The sequence below is a fragment of the Bombyx mori genome, chromosome 13 (genome assembly GCF_030269925.1).
Source record: "Bombyx mori chromosome 13, ASM3026992v2".
In the NCBI taxonomy this organism is placed as follows: domain Eukaryota; kingdom Metazoa; phylum Arthropoda; class Insecta; order Lepidoptera; family Bombycidae; genus Bombyx; species Bombyx mori.
Window position 1 is genome coordinate 15,279,519 of NC_085119.1, and position 14,847 is coordinate 15,294,365.

General features: G+C 36.9%; 1 protein-coding gene across 1 annotated transcript in view; it reads left to right on the plus strand.

Moving 5' to 3' along the window:
• The first annotated feature begins 276 nt into the window (after positions 1 to 276).
• LOC101738889 (low-density lipoprotein receptor-related protein 6) overlaps positions 277 to 14,847 on the plus strand; it is a 30,277-nt gene continuing 15,706 nt past the window's right edge. The window contains exons 1-14 of the mRNA XM_038014932.2: positions 277 to 647; positions 860 to 1,083; positions 1,676 to 1,866; positions 2,968 to 3,258; positions 3,682 to 3,869; positions 4,713 to 4,942; positions 5,703 to 5,873; positions 8,815 to 9,048; positions 9,610 to 9,751; positions 10,211 to 10,375; positions 10,871 to 11,015; positions 11,807 to 11,934; positions 12,500 to 12,653; positions 14,032 to 14,306. Of these exons, the coding sequence (XP_037870860.1) occupies positions 557 to 647; positions 860 to 1,083; positions 1,676 to 1,866; positions 2,968 to 3,258; positions 3,682 to 3,869; positions 4,713 to 4,942; positions 5,703 to 5,873; positions 8,815 to 9,048; positions 9,610 to 9,751; positions 10,211 to 10,375; positions 10,871 to 11,015; positions 11,807 to 11,934; positions 12,500 to 12,653; positions 14,032 to 14,306 (2,629 nt within the window). The 5' untranslated portion in view covers positions 277 to 556. The remainder of the gene's footprint in view (positions 648 to 859; positions 1,084 to 1,675; positions 1,867 to 2,967; positions 3,259 to 3,681; positions 3,870 to 4,712; positions 4,943 to 5,702; positions 5,874 to 8,814; positions 9,049 to 9,609; positions 9,752 to 10,210; positions 10,376 to 10,870; positions 11,016 to 11,806; positions 11,935 to 12,499; positions 12,654 to 14,031; positions 14,307 to 14,847) is intronic.

The window sequence follows — 14,847 nt, forward strand, 5'->3', positions numbered from 1 at the left end:
AATATCGGCTGCCACCTTCTACCACCTATACTATATTAGAAGTTTGCAGCGGTACATCTAAGAAGTTGAAACCTAAAAAGAGGTACCGAAGCTAAGTGGGAATAGGGGTACCTATTCTCATTTATTGATTGCCGGAAAAGAAAACTATTATTCTAACAAGCATCTGCAATTTTTTGCTATTTTACAAACTTTAGGCCATTGAATCTTGGTTATAGCATGCAATATGCAGCAGCCTAAAATTTGATTGCCAAAATTTGTGTATAGTCTGTGTAATTTGAGTTCTCTGTGGAACGAAACGAACTCATAATACCTACCTACCTATCGGCACGGCATTTATTTTCGTAAAATAGTTGAAGAACTCCAGAATTCTTAGAAACATGTGAATAAAAGAATTTCGTCTATTTCAGGACGACGAAACTTTTACAAAATGAAGTTAATACATTCACCATAGTGCCTTAGTACAACGTTAATATTTGTGATTGTGACATTAGTTGTGTTTAAAAAAATAAACAATAAATTATCGTTATTTATTCGTTGATTTTCATTTGTTTTCAATATGACAAAGCGTCGGAGAATACTTTACGCGGACAAAATCATTCAGAAAGTCGTTCATGTGTTTTGTTTGTTGATGTTTTTACAGTTGAAAGGTTAGTATTGGCACAAATATCAAATGTTTTACTTATTAAAAAAAACATTAATCCTAAAAAATTAATCGGTCAAAATAATTTTACTCTGCATACATAATTTTAAGTTCACGGAGTTTCAAAAAGTCAGCTTTATTGCACAACAAAATAAGATATAACAAATAAATACCCAAATACAATGGTCACAGACAAAAATGTGCATTAATATTTTTCAGGTCACCATACCACACCTAGCAATCCTATACTCCTTTATTCGACTGCTTTAGATATACGTATGGTAAATACATCGAGATTAACTAGAATCACTACAATCGCTAAGGACTTGGAGCAAGGCACAGCGGTTGACTTCCATTATAGAAAGAATTTAATATGCTGGTCTGATCAGAAGCCCGAACTTATACAGTGTATGAATTATAATGAAACTTATACAGGTGAAAAGGTGAGGTCACTTCAATTTGTATAGATTTTCTATAATAGAAAATAGTAATGCAGGGCAGATGATATGTAGATAGCAAATATTTACTAAACTGTTCAATTCACCGAATGTTTGTCAAACTATTTAAATTCCACCATTATTACTGACATTTAAATACATTTTTAATGGCATTGTATGTTCTCTTTTGTTCATTGAAAAAAAGGAAGACCTAAATCAATAACTAATAAAAAATAAATAAAAAACGTGACAAAAAACAAAGAGAATGGTTTTTTCTACATAGACAAGTTATTGACTATTTCTGTGATTGTTGTGGGAGTATCCTTCATTTCAAACAATTTATGTATAATAATAGTATATGTATTCCTGTGAATCAGAATGCATCCTCAACAAAAATACAGGCAGTGGCTTGGCTCTGCCCCTGGCATTGCTGAAGTCCGTGAGTGACGGTAACCACTCACCATCAGGTGGACCATACGCTTGTTTGCCTAAAAGGGCAATAAAAACTTGAAAATTATTATTTAAGTAATAAAATATTTTGTTCATAATGAGTACACAATATTGACAGTAATGGAAAAACTTTACTTCTTTTTTTTAGTTTAAAATAGTATCAGAAGGCCTAGTGACTCCAACTGGTATAGCTATAGATTGGTACACAGACAAGTTGTACTGGACAGATGGAGAAACAAACAAAATCGAAGTTATTAGTATAGTACAAAAATATAGGAAGGTTCTATTTTGGTCTGAGGTTGATTTGGCTCGAGCTATCGCTGTTGTTCCAGAGGATGGGTGAGATATTGCTACATTTCATTTTGATATTCTGCATAAAAGACATGAGTTCAATTACATTTTTTAGTATTAGTATACATAGTAAATACATATGTAAATGGTAACTATAAAAGTACCAACTTCAGGAATAGTAAAAAGAACAATATATAGGAAATATATAATTTTTAAATATCTTTCACCTCTGAATATAATATTAGTTTCAAGAAGAGAGCTTAATCAAATATGTATACAAAGATATAGGTATAAACATAAATAAGGTTATTGTCATTAGTACAGTCACAACATTTCATAATTTGGGAAAATCCTAATGTGTGTTAATGTTTACCATTGCAATTGATAACTGCAATTATAAAGAATAAACTTCTGATAAAATTGGACCTTATTGTAACTTATATTATTGCTATTATAAATTACTGTGTCATTCGGAGCTCAGGAATTATCTCATACTAAGATAAAATATATTGTTTATCAGAGTTTTCCTGTGATTTCATAGGTAAATATGGTTCATCTTATTTGATCAACTAGTTAATGGCTAGCCCACAGTTAAGTTACCGGAGCCCTTTACTGTTCATATATCTATAGTTAATCTTATCTTTTGTATCAACATAGTATGGTGATTGTAGTTAGCATAGTAATCTATATATCTATCTATCTTCTTCTTCTATATATATAAAAATGAATCGCTGTTCTTTAGTCTCGCTAAAACTCGAGAACGGCTAGACTGATTTGGCTAATTTTGGTCTTGAATTAGTTGTGGAAGTCCAGAGAAAGTTTAAAAGGTAGATAAATATGAAAGCTCGGAATTAGACGGATTCCTTTTGTTTGCTTAAAGTTTATTTTATATAAAATTTTAGGTCTTTTATTTATTGATTGAGACACTACGAAGTCTGCCGGGTCAGCTATTTATACTATAGTTTTACCAAATGCATGAAATACACACACATTGATAAGCATTGAGCCGACATGGGGCTTGTCCATTGTGTCTTGATGGTAGTTTGTTAGAAACCTCCCCAGCAAAGCCAATAAATTCAAAGACTATCAATAAACAAAACGAATGCTAAACTTCACAAATCGAATATAATATGTGAATAAATGTTTCAGATTAATGTTCTGGACTGATTGGGGTGAAATACCAAAAATAGAAAGGGCGGGTATGAATGGTGATCCAGCCACGCGCAAAGTTATAGTCAGAGACAACATATTCTGGCCCAATGGAATAACAGTGGATTACAACAATAGCCTAATATATTGGGTCGATGCCAAACTCCAATTTGTAGACGTCATAGATTTTAATGGCGAAAAACGTAAAAGGGTTGTCAAGGGTGGATTGGTTTATCCTTTTGCTTTGACTTTTTCTAACGATAAATTGTATTGGACCGATTGGCAAAATTGGTAAGTTTGTTGTTAGTGTATCTTTTTTTGTTACTGTTATCCTTTCTTTAGCTATCTTGAAAATTAGGGATGCTTTTTTTTATGTAAAAAAACTAAACAATCAACAACAATAAGAAACATCTCTATTTGTAGCATTGGGTCATAATTACAAGTGTTTGAACTGGCATAAAACAAGGGATATATGAAAACTCTCCTGCCATTGCACAGCCCATCAATTTTACTTGTTTAACTGCCACAAGTTTTCAGCGAGCTTCCGCTGTGTGCACACACCTTAACTTCGTTTCACTGTCGATTTTCCTGAGGGATCCCCCTTAAATTACAAGCAGGATTAGTTATCCACAAAAATTCTATTGAAACATTATTTATTACGGTAATACTATATAATTGAGTGTATTACTGCTACTTATTTATTGCTGTTTTTAGGTCTATTTATACTTGGGATATAGCAGCTAACGGTCCTAAAATAAAGGAGTTGATAAAATCGCATCCCGTTCCTGCAGACATCAAAGTGTATGATGAAAGTAGACAAATTATATCGGCTGAAGATTATCCGTGTAAAAAGAATAATGCTGGTTGTTCACACTTGTGCCTTTTATCACCCGATCCCCCAGGTAAGATGACTTAATAAACTAAGGGGCCTAACTAAACAACAATCAATGCTCATTATGCTCACCTTTGTTCTCTGTATTGCTCACCCTGTCCAGACAATTTTGATGTGAACCTCTTAGCTTTGGACGTATGCTCATGTAAGGAGTTTATGGATCTTCTCGACAAGCCTAAGTCTTTTAGTAGGTTATAGAGAGATTTCGCTAGTATACCTCTCGATCCCGCTTTGACACCATATAAACTAACCACACTAGATGCATGGTTAGTTTTTTGGTTAGCTCGTTCGTAAGTTCATGGTTTTTTTTTTAATGCGTGGTATTTAGGTGTGTTTGTTTCCTAAGTGACAGTAAGCCTAACTATGTAGTAGTATAAGTTCGATTTTCTAAGAAACGAGAATTATGTCAGGTCTGGCAGATGAAATTCACAAGTAACTATACTGAGACCTTAGAACTTATATCTCAAGGTGTGTGGCGCATTAACGTTATAGATGTCTATGGGTTCCAGTAACCACTTAACAACAGGTGGGCTGTGAGCACGTCCACATACATAGGCAATAAAAAAAATAAAAAAATCCTCGGTGATTTTATGATGCTTATCATACGAGTCTTATGATAAACATTATGAGCTACTGAAGGACTCACTGCTTCACGTGTTTTGAACAAACATGCTTTAATTTTCCGGAAAAAAGATTTCTCATAAAGATTTTGACTTATGCTTGTTGTTTGTTAGTTCCTAACATTTCATAGAAGATTAGACTTTAAAGAACTAAAGTTGCATATGTCGCTCTTATCTCCACTATAATGGTAATAGTCACAATAGTACATTTTAATAAAGTAGTATTATTTCAGGTTACAATTGCGCGTGCCCAACGGGCGTGAAGCTGAGGGAAAATAGCAGCACGACTTGTTACGACAGCCCCCAGATGCTGCTGGTGGTCGCCCAGCGCTCCACGATATCCAAGATATCGCTGGACTCGCCAGATTTCACTCCATATACGTTGCCCTTGAAGGATTTGAAACGGACCCTGACTGTTGACTTCGACCCTAAAACGGAATATATTTACTGGGCTGATGGTTTGGTATGCACTAACTATGTTACATTCGTATAAATATGAAGAATTTGTTTTAGATATTGGATTTTTTTTAGATAATATCTATATATTAAAACCTTTAGAATTGTGAAGAAAAACCGAAACTATTCGCGGGCCACCTATCGCACGTGGATTGTACCATGACATATTGCCTTGGATTGCCAACAACTGTACAAAAAAATCCTTTTTTTTTTAATAAGTCGTAACTTTAGAATTGAAGTGATTTAATCCAAAGTTCTTGTTTTATGGTAAACGCTAAAAACGCAATTGAGGAAATGTAATTTTTTTGTTTTTATTTATTTTAATACTGTAATTTGAAAGGTAGGGAAAAAATAAGTTTGTCCTCTTGCTGGACTAAAAGAGAAGAGAATTTTATAAACTAATACAATACATGTTTACAACTCCTTCGAAGCACAAAACTAATTTTGTTAAAAGTTTTAGTTAAACCACTTCAATTCTAAAGGTGCGATATATTAAAAAAAAAGCAATTTTTAGTACAGTTATTGGCAATCCAAGATCTACAACGTAAATGCCGCCACCCACCTTGAGATATGAGTTTTAAGTTTTCAGTATAGTTACAACTACTGCCCCGCCCTTCAAATCGAAACGCATTACTGCTTCACGGCAAAAATAGGCGGGGTGGTGGCACCTGATCTGTAGGACAATCACATTTTCTGTGCACATTTTCCTATCGGCCACAGTACAGATAACCGTAACCAATAAACAAATCCAACTGTCTTAATTTCAGGCGAAAACGATATCGAAAGCTCGCCTCGACGGGAGCGACCAGTCCGTCGTGGTGCGCAGCAGCGGGGTGCCGGACAGTATAGCCATCGATCCTTTGTCCAGGAAGATTTACTGGACCGACCCGGTCATGGACACGATCAATGTGGCCAGACTCGACGGCAGCTACGAAAAGGTGAGATATTAAACTGGGGACGTAAGAGGGCCGTAAGAGGGCAAGAGGGGCAGTAAGACAGCTATTTACCGGTAGGTACCACCACCCTGTCTATTTCTGCCGTGAAGCAGTAATGCGTTTCGGTTTGAAGGGTGGGGCAGCCGTTGTAACTATACTGAGACCTTAGAACTGATATCTCAAGGTGAGCGGCGCATTTAAATTGTAGATGTCTATGGGTTCTCAATAACCACTTAATACCAGGTGGGCTGTGAGCTCGTCCACCCACCTAGGCAATAAAAATAAAAGCTATTGACTATCATACTGGAGTTAAGAAAACGAAATTAAATTAAGTCAACGTCTGTTTTCAACCCTTTTAGTGGTGAGCTTATTTTCATATGATGTTTGCAGAAATTGCCCAAGGAGTATTAAAAAATAAGTGCCGTATAAAAAACAAAAAAATACAAAAATCAATGCTAAATTCATAACAAAATAATTTTAAATGGTTACCGATTTATATGTGTTATTTACTTATTGAATACGTTATACGTGCACGCGTCAAGACACTTTCTATTATAATAATTTACTATTATATAATAATTTACTATTATATAATAATTTACTATTAATCGTCTTTTCGTGAAGCACGCTCAGTTGATATTTTGAAAGCGAAAGTACATGATCTCTTTTTCAATACACAGATAGCTTGATTGTTTTGTAGTATGTTGTGGTTTATGTATCTCTATGTATCTTTGTATGTTTTTGTATGTATCTAGTCAGGTCATAAATTCTGTCACATGTTTAATGTAAAATAATTGAAACAAGTTTATTCATTATGTAACCATTCATATACCAAAATGAACTTAACAAAACATAGATTCTTATGACACTAAAGTTTATTCAAAATGACCTCCGTGATTGTGAATACAGGCCTTCAATCTGCGCGGCCAGTCGTCTATCGCAGCACGAACGAGGTCCATGTCAATATCGACGGCTGCCTTAATCAAGGATGTCTTGAATGACTCCAAATTGGGATGAGGCTTTGAGCACGCCTTTTCCTCCAGGTGTTGCCATATCTTGTAATCTAACGGATTCAAATCTGGACTGGAGGAGGGCCAGTCTTCGTGCCGGATGAAGTCGATTTCACGCGCCGCCAGCCAGTCTTGTGTGCTCTTCGCTCTATGAACTGGCGCCGAATCTTGTTGGAATACCCAATGCCTGTTATTGAACATGGTATGAGAAACAGGTTCCACAAGGTTCGTCAGGACTGTATTTTGATACACAACTGCATTCGTTTTTACACCTTTCTCACAAAAATGTACCTCTGTTAAGCCCCAATAAGAAACTCCCAACCATACCATGAGCGAGGATGGAAAATGACCTCGTTGGACACGCGGAATACGGTTGCTCGCTTCTTCACTACTGTGTGCGTACACCTTATCATTTTGTTTGTTGTAGCTACGGTAAAAAATTTTTCATCCGAAAAAAGAATTTCCCGATATTTTTTTCCCGCGTACCGCTTCAACAAAGCGCGGCATCTCTTCAGTCTCAGGTCCATTAGACGAGCATTCAAACGATTTCCTGTTTTTCTTCGATATGCCCGAAGCCCTAAGTCTTCACTTCTTTAACACCCTTTTCACCGTGGTTCTGCTTAACCCCATCTGAAGGGCCAACAGTTTCTGCTTACGTTTGGGATTTCTTAGAATTCGCGCCTTCACAGCTTTTATCACTGCTGGAGTCCTAGCAGACCGAGGGCGACCACTTCTTGACCTGTCATCTACACTAGAGTCTTCATTGTATCGTTTGATGGTACGATAAACGAATCTTTTGGTTATATTAAAATTTTTCAGTATGTTAAAAATTTGAATTGGCGCGTAACCGCAACGATGCAACGCAATAACTGCAACACGGTCTTCTTTAAGCGTCCACTCCATATTTAAAAATGAGTAAATTTCTAAAAGTATACATTTTTATTTTCATGAACAATTCGAAATTCGAATTCAATAAACTTTTTTGTGGCCAGCATTCTAAAAGAAAAGTTTTTACTGTGTGACAATACTTATGACCTGACTAGTTATGTATTTATGTATTTGTTTTGGCAATGTAATTTATAATCTAGTGTTCATTTTACTAATGTCTACTGTAATTCTTTAAATTATCGCCATGTATTAACTTCATCACAGCAGCTACGCAGCTACGCAGTTCTTGAATCTTTCACTTCATCAACGAAAGTTAACTGAAAGAGAATGCCTGCATGGCGTTAAGTTTGCCTTTGTACAATATTTTGTGCAATAAAGAATTTTCATTCATTCATTATTATTTACTAGCGACCCGCCCTCGCTTCGCTTCGGAAACTGTAATTTATTATTGATTTGTCCACTATTTAATGGATGTTATTATACATACTAGAGGTCCCGCAGTAGTCGAAATTCGACTATAATTAATTGGAATCGTAAGTTTGTACACTATTATGATTGTATTTTATACTACTATAATGACAAATTTCGCCAAGACTACACTATAAAAAAAAATATTAATAAAGACAAACAATATTTAATCTATTCTTAATTTGACCACAGACGACAAGAACAAAAGTTTGACAATAAATAAATAGTATGCATGCGTGTGTGCGTCAAATAGTAATGGTAGTGTGTGGAATGTTTTCTTTATTGATTAAATGTATATTTTATGCATTATTTAAAAAAAAATTAGCATTGTGCACTTTCTCTATATTCTCTATAAGTATGGAAAATTTCATACTCCTCCGTCCGCGCAATTTGCGTAAAAAGAGATACAAAATTTTTGCTTCACGTATTAATATATAGATAAAACTTCCTCTTCAATCACTCTATCTATTAAAAAAAAAACCGCATCAAAATCCGTTGCATAGCTTTAAAGATTTAAGCATACATAGGGACAGAGAAAGCGACTTTGTTTTATACTATGTAGTGATAATACTTTCAAGGTCATAATCCACACGGAACTGTACGATCCGCGTGCGATCGCGTTGCACCTGACGGCCGGCTGGATGTTCTGGTCAGATTGGAACGAAAAGAAACCGAAGATAGAACGAGCTAATTTGGACGGCAGCGGCAGAGTCTTGCTCATCTCCGAGAAGTTGACCTGGCCTAACAGCATCGCTCTAGACACAGTCAATAATAAACTCTATTGGGGCGACGCTAGGACGCACAAGATCGAGGTTTGTGTGAAAATTGTTTTGTTTATTTCAATAAGCATAAGTTGGTAATCAGCAGACACCACAATATGAAAGTTAAACGGTCAATCGGAAATGACAGGTTGAAATCTCAATTATTCTATTCTCGAAGATAAGTAGAACGGCTCGTGCGGGTGTTAAGTGGTTACTGGAGCCCATAGACATCTACAACGTAAATGCGCCACCCACTTTGAGATATAAGTTCTAAGGTCTCAGTATAGTTACAACGGCTGCCCCACCCTTCAAACCGAAACGCATTACTGCTTTACGGCACAAATAGGCGAGGTGATGGTACCTATCCGTGCGAACTCACAAGAGGTTATACCACCAGTAATTACGCAAATTATAATTCTGCGGGTTTGATTTTTACTACACGATGTTATTCCTTCATCGTGGAAGTCAATCATGAACATTTGTCAAGTACATATATATAAAAAAAAAATCCGAAGCATCCGAAAATTGCATGTTATGGAAACAACAAAAAAAAAATAGAACCAGATCCGAAATTTTTGGACAACACTGTACTACATCCAAAACGATCTTCAGGTTTGCAACATGGACGGGACGGAGAGGAAGGAGTTACACAGCAACGACATCATACATATATTTGGACTCACGCTACTCGACGACTACTTGTACTGGACCGACATGCAGAAACGCACGCTCGACAGGATCAATAAAAATACAGGTAATTTTGAAATTATCTTAAACTAATTTTATTATCGAGTGTGAATATTCATTAAAAACAAAATATTAAAAAAAAAAATTTAAATGGTTTTTAATTGCCAAAAAAGGCCTAATATCTTCTGTATTTGATTTAGGTGACATGTGTATTTCCACATGAATACATAAAGCGTTCACAAACTATGTCCATAGCTTTAGTCGTTTCCTTAGGTTTTACACAAACACACACTTAATTATATTTTTAAAGAGAGACAAAGGAAGAGAAAGACAAAGCCTAAATAAAATTTGGAAAATATCTATTACTAAAGTTTTGCAAAGTTTATGCATATGGTATACATGTATTATAAATGCTTGTTTCTAATTTTCACACACTTATTTTGACTTGTGAAGTCAATACTTATAGGCAATACAAAATAATTTATTCTTATTTTTTTCAAAAACTTAATTCAGTTTTTTTTCCTAGGTTTAGACAGACAGCCAGTGGTAGAACAAATGGCCAACATGATGGGTGTCAAGGCGTTCCGTTTGGGGGCGCCACTTGGCTGGAATCCTTGCGCCGATGACAACGGAGGATGCTCACACCTTTGCTTCAACAGGCCCGATGACTACATATGCGGATGTCCTTTAGGTATGACACTTAAAAATAAAACTGACAGACATCCACAACGCCATTGGTAGACACGTGTATTTTGTAATAATTGTCGGAACTGTCTTTTATTTTATTTATTTATGACTTTATATACTAGACGGTATAAAGGCGGACTTATTGCCATAGGTATTCTCTGACCTTAGGGAGGTGCAGAGATGAACCTTGGTAGGTGTAGTGTTGTAGTGATATTACTTAAACATATGTGTATATATAACATACATAATATGTATAGATAAAAATACTCGTACATATAAATATATACATATAAAAATATATATAAATAAAATATTATCAATACTGTCCATCAATATAAATAAATATTACTGTCGACTCGGGAAGAAAGTCGGGAGGTCTATAAAAGCACATAAAGTCGTTAAACGCGGTATAAGTGTGAAAGTTTATGAAATACTAACTGAACTTCGTCAATGAATCGACGACATTTTGTAACTATAATCAGAAACGAAATATTTCCAGGTCTAGAACTAACTGCCGACAAAAAAACGTGCGTCGAGCCAGAAGCGTTCTTAGTTTACAGCCGGAAGAACATCATCGGTCGCCTGAGCATCAAGAACGAGTACAATGACGCTGTGATACCTATTAAAGATTTGAAGGAAGTCAGGTCAGTACATAAAACAATAGTACATTGTGCACCAAGGGAGAAAAGTTGGACATTTTCTCTTGAGTGTAAAATTGCAAACTCAGAAAAACAAAAAATTCTATCCATTCTAGTAACCTAGAGAGGTTATACTAGATTCGCAGAACGAGTAGGTGAGTTAACGGGGCTCTAACCTGAGGAATAAAACGAAATTAACTAGTACTCCTATTTATAGTAACAAGAGGTCCCGCAGTAGTCGAAATTCGACTATAATTAATTGGAATTGTAAGTTTGTACACTATTATGATTGTATTTTATACTTCTATAATCACTAATTTCGCCAAGACTACACTATAAAAAATCATAACAAAGACAAACAATATTTAATCTCAATTTGACAACTGACGTCAAGAACAAAAGTTTGACAATAAATAGTATGCATGCGTGTGTGCGTCAAATACATGGTATGTAGTGTGTGTAATGTTTTCTTTATTGATTTAATGTATCTTTTATGCATTATTTAAAAAAATATATAAGCTTTGTGCACTTCTTCTCTATATTTTCTATAAGTGTAGAAAATTTCATACTCCTGCGCAATTTCCGTCTGCGCAATTTTCGTAAAAAGGGATACAAAGTTTTTGCTTCACGTATTAATATATAGATGACCAAACGGTCCCTGTGGTTGCAGCCGCATTGGATTATATTTTTTTATTGCTTAGATGGGTAGACGAGCTCACAGCCCACCTGGTGTTAAGTGGTTACACCGGACCGGAGCCACGAAGTGTGAACTAACCGTAGAACTGGTTTTGTTACAGCGCTCTAGCTCTGTACGTGTCAGGTTCGAAGCTGTACTGGTCGGACAGTAAGACCAAAACAATAAACCGGTGCTCCGTTAACGGTTCCGCTGTGGAGAAGATCGTGGAGTGGCTGGGACTCGTGGAAGGTATGTGTTTTATTCATTCAACTTATATCTAGTCGCTAAAAGTAAAAAAATGACATTTTCTATGTCGGTGAAACATAACTGAATGCTGTTTGTAAACTGATTAAGAATTATCAGTGATAGGTGGTAGGGCGTGTGAAGGAATGACGGATCATCTCTATACAATTCTTTCTATACAATTCTTCAGTTTCTGTAATGGCTTTTGACAAGAGACGACTCTTCAGAAAGTCGTCGGGGCTTAAAGGATAAGACGTCCGGTGCATTCGCATCTAGCGATAAGAGCTAGCGATAGATAGAAGGACCTCTTGTGAGTCCGCACGGGTAGGCACCACCGCCCTGCCTATTTCTGCCGTGAAGCAGTAATGCGTTTCGGTTTGAAGGGTGAGGCAGCCGTTGAACTTATATCTCAAGGTGGGTGGCGGCATTTACGTTATAGATGTCTATGGCTTCCAGTAACCACTTAACAAACACCAGGTGGGCTGTGAGCTCGTCCACCCATTTCTGCAATAAATCAAAAGAAGGCTGGTGTGTTAATAAACTGATATATTACTCAAAATTCATTTCTCAGGCTTAGCGATAGATTGGTCGGGACAGAACATTTACTGGACCGACACGACAACGCAGCGCATAGAGGTATCCAGGCTCGACGGCTCCAGTCGAAGGGCCATCATATGGCAGGGATTGAAGAAACCAAAGAGCATAGTGCTCGACCCTAAGAAAGGGTAAGATTATCATGTATTATGGTGAAAACTTTGTTTTGTTCGTCCACTTGGATAGGCAAAAGGGTCATAGGCCATTCAGCCAAATTTATCGATCTAATATATGTTGAGTGATAAGCCTTCAAACCGAAAAATGTAATGATGTAAAACATGTACTAAATGGTGGGAAATTACTAAAGTTATAATGGTCTTTTCAACGGAAGCCATTGAACGATATCTAGGAGCTTTTTTTTTCGGTTTGTGATTTTTACCAGGAGTCTTATCATACTATGTTATAGGAGACCATAGACACTACGAAGTGAACGCGCCGTCAATGCCGTAATCTCAATAGCATACCAAACACGGTCATTCATTTGAAACACCTTATAGAACATTAAAATGCGTGATCGTTATAAATCGTATAACATTATGGCGAACGATTTATTTATAGGATGGCTTTGAGTTTTTTTTAAATATTTTATGGCCTGGTAATGAGACTTTTAAGCTGAGTCTAATTTTTTTTTATATTCTGCTATATATGAGAAATGAATATGAGACTTTAATCAACTGAGGAGAAATTAAATGAAATACAGTCTCAGTAAAATGCTTGTTATTTACTTAAAACTTTACACTATAGTTTTTGGAAGACCCCTTGAAGCTATGTCCAGCGGCTTAGTTACGTTTTCCCAACTCGTCCACTTCCACAAGTGTTAAACAGTCAATAAACCACCGCCATCCACATTTAAACTTGAAGTTAAATGAACATAGTGGAACAATTCGCACAACTTCGCTCCTCGCGGTAATGAGTGCTAAAATATCTTATATATTAATAACACGAAGCAAAAAGTTTGTACCCCTTTGCGCAGACGGAGGACTATGAAATTTCCCACACTTTAGAGAATATAGAGAATTTTTTATTACGCAAAAAAACATACTCTTTGTTTATTTTCAAACTTTTGTTATTGTTTAAAGTCTGGTCAAATTGAGAATAGATTAATATTGTTTGTGTTTAATATTATTTGTCTATAGTATAGCCATGGCGAAGTCTGTTATTATAGATGGTATTATAATCTTTGACATTATAACCATAGTAACGTTCAAGCTTATAATTCCAATTAATTATAGTCAAATTTCAACTTTTTTTCAAAAAAAATTATTGCTTAGATGAGTGCACGAGCCCACAGCCCACCTGGTGTTAAGTGGTTACTGGAACCCATAGACATCTATAACGTAAATGCCGCCACCTACTTCTAGATATGAGTTCTAAGATCTCAGTATGGTTAGAACGGCTGCCTGACCGTTCAAACCGAAACGCATTACTGCTTCTCGGCAGAAATAGGCGGGATGGTTGTACCCACTCCCGCAACTACTGGGGGACCACTAGTTATATGAATTGTTTCAGCTACATGTACTGGTCAGAGTTGGGTTCGAAGAGTATCAAACGCGCCGCAATGGACGGCTCCTCGGTGTCGGTGTTCATGGAGCAGGTCGGGCGCGTCCACGCCCTCGCCATAGACTACGAGAGGCGCGCCATCTACTGGGCGGCCCTCGACCCTCCCGTGGTCGAGTTCGCGTTCCTCAACGGCACGGGCCGCCAGACCTTGGCCGACAACATACCCATGCCCTATGCTCTGGCCCTGTTCAACGATTCGGTGTATTGGGGCGATTGGAATACCGGTGAGGTGATCATTTAGTTCAGCGCCATCTATTAGTCAGTGTGTAGTTTTTTTTTACTTACCTAATCTGATAGCCTTGAAAAGCTATGTCAGTGTAATCGGGCAAGTAGGTGAGCTCACGTGGCTCGAACCTGACGTTGCTAACACGAACCATACATAGCAAGAGCCGCGCTTCGCAGAATCTATCACCGGATCGGAAACGCGACCCACTGAGAAAATCCGCCGAGAAACTCAGTGGGCCGTCGAGCCCTTCGTCGCAAGCGACGGGTTCGATGAGAACGATGACCGGGTGTAGGTGTAACGACAAAAGGAAGATCTTCCATGGAGCGGGTGATTATTGCTAGGTAGACCGACGGTCCGAATGTTGTTGGGATTTTTTTTTATTACTTAGATGGCTGGACGAGCTCACAGCCCACCTGGTGTTTGTTGAGTGGTTACTGGAACCCATAGACATCTATAACGTAAATGCGCCACTCACCTTGAGATATAAGTTCTAAGGTCTCCAGTATAGTTCGGCTTGAAACGGATGAAGCCGTAAAAAC